The sequence below is a fragment of the Tupaia chinensis genome, unplaced genomic scaffold (assembly GCF_000334495.1).
Source record: "Tupaia chinensis unplaced genomic scaffold, TupChi_1.0 Scaffold149964_2, whole genome shotgun sequence".
Lineage (NCBI taxonomy): Eukaryota > Metazoa > Chordata > Mammalia > Scandentia > Tupaiidae > Tupaia > Tupaia belangeri.
In genome coordinates this window covers 2,483,692-2,485,426 of record NW_006209806.1, presented here as the reverse complement: position 1 = coordinate 2,485,426, position 1,735 = coordinate 2,483,692, and the positions used below count along the sequence as shown (strand labels likewise).

The window sequence follows — 1,735 nt, the reverse complement described above, 5'->3', positions numbered from 1 at the left end:
GGGGCGGGCAGGGCGGGCTGCAGGCACTCACGCTGTGGCCCCCCGACTTGTGCTTCAGGCAGGTGATGGAGACCACGTAGGGCCAGTCGTCCGGCTCCATGAGCACGCCGGCGGCGTGGGCGCAGGTCACGTGGAAGGACGTGGAGCAGTGCTCGTAGGAGCACTGGATGCAGGCGCCCGACACCTTCTTCATGTGCTTCCGGCAGTACACGCACTTCTGGGGGCACAGGGGGCAGCTCAGCCTGCCACCGGGGCTGCCCCAGGGACCCCCACAAAGCCCAGGTGTTCTTGGCCCCCAGCCCTGCCCCGGCCGAGCCACAGGCAGCCCAGAGCACCCCCAGACCTCCCGCCAGCCCAGCGGGCCAGGCAGGGCCAGGCATGTGCACTGTGCCCGCCAGGGAGGATGGGGCCGTGAGAGGCCCTGGGGACACGCCCGAGACGGAGCCCACTCAGATGAGAAGCAGATTGGCGGCTGCCAGGTCAGGGCAGGGGAGTGACCACAGATGGGGACGGCCTCCCTGGGGTGAGGAGAGCACGCCGCCAGAACCCAGCCGGCCTCCCCAAGAGGCACGGGAAGCCCTTCTCCAGGAGGGCCCTCTGGTCAGAGCTGGGCGAGCCCCTGAGCACTTCCAGGCGGGGCCTTATCGCTGCAAAAACCATGTTCCAAGCCGGATGGGCTCCACGGCCAGAGCCCAACTGACGGCGACGCGATCTCACTATTGACCTGCCAAGAGCTAATGCTGCCGGCAGGGATGGCGCTGAGGCAGGGTGCGTGAGACCTATTCGGCCCAGTGCTGGCCCTCTAGGCCCCAGCTTCCCCAGCGGGCGCAGGGGTGAGCAGTCCTGCCCGCAGGGCCCTGGAGGAGAGGCTCTGCCTCCGTCTGGGGTCGCCTGGGAGGGCTGGCTGCACAGCCAGCATCCCGACCACAGTGCGGTTCATTCCTGCCCATTCTCTGAGTCCCCAGGAACATCACCAGGTCCCCTTGGACCTCATCGGGAGCCATGTGGGCTGCGGCTCAGGCAGGACCCAGGCTGCCCAGAGCCACCATCACGTCACAGCAGGACCTGCCTCGCCCCCGTGTGGTCCCGTCCCCAAGCCTGGGTCTGGAAAGCCCGTGCAGGGCCAGGTGGTGACAGTCACAGGGAGTCCCGGACCCACACCCAGGCACACGAGCACACGTGGGCCGTCACCTGGGCAGGTCGCGGCATCAAGGCCTCTCAGGGTGCCATCTCTGTCTCATGAACTTGAGAGTGAGAGTGCTCGGCCCACCCTGCTGGCAGGAGAGGCTGGGAGGGCCGGGTTCCAGGCCGCTTCCGCAGGTGTCCCTTCTCGGGCGCAGAGGTTTGAGAGGGAGAAGACGACCACCACCTGAGGTCACCCGGTGGGCTGTGCTAAGCCCACACACCTCAGGGACACCAGCTGCCGCCAACCTGCTGCCACCTCCAGGCGGCAGAAGACCCTTCCTCTGCAGGAGACACGCGTGTCCCTTCACGGAACGTGGGACTGTGGAGCTCAGGAAGGGCCGGTTCAATCTGCCTGCCCCAGCTGCCACCCCAGTCTGCGGCCCCTCCTGGGCCTCCCATCTCTCCGGGCAGCTGTCAGGAACGTCCAGCCCGTCAGGGGCTGAGCTCACGGGTGAGGCTAACAGGGGCCTGGCCGCTGGCTCGCTAGGGTCACCTGTCAGTCACTGGGAGCACCAGCCTGCGGCCCGGGGCTGGCGGCAGGCCCCGGGGG

General features: G+C 68.2%; 1 protein-coding gene across 1 annotated transcript in view; it reads right to left on the bottom strand.

Moving 5' to 3' along the window:
• KDM4B (lysine demethylase 4B) overlaps positions 1–1,735 on the bottom strand; it is a gene marked incomplete in the record, with an annotated part of 67,186 nt that overhangs the window by 5,132 nt on the left and 60,319 nt on the right. Inside the window, 1 exon segment of the mRNA XM_027769581.1 lies at positions 32–217. Within this exon segment, the coding sequence (XP_027625382.1) occupies positions 32–217 (186 nt within the window).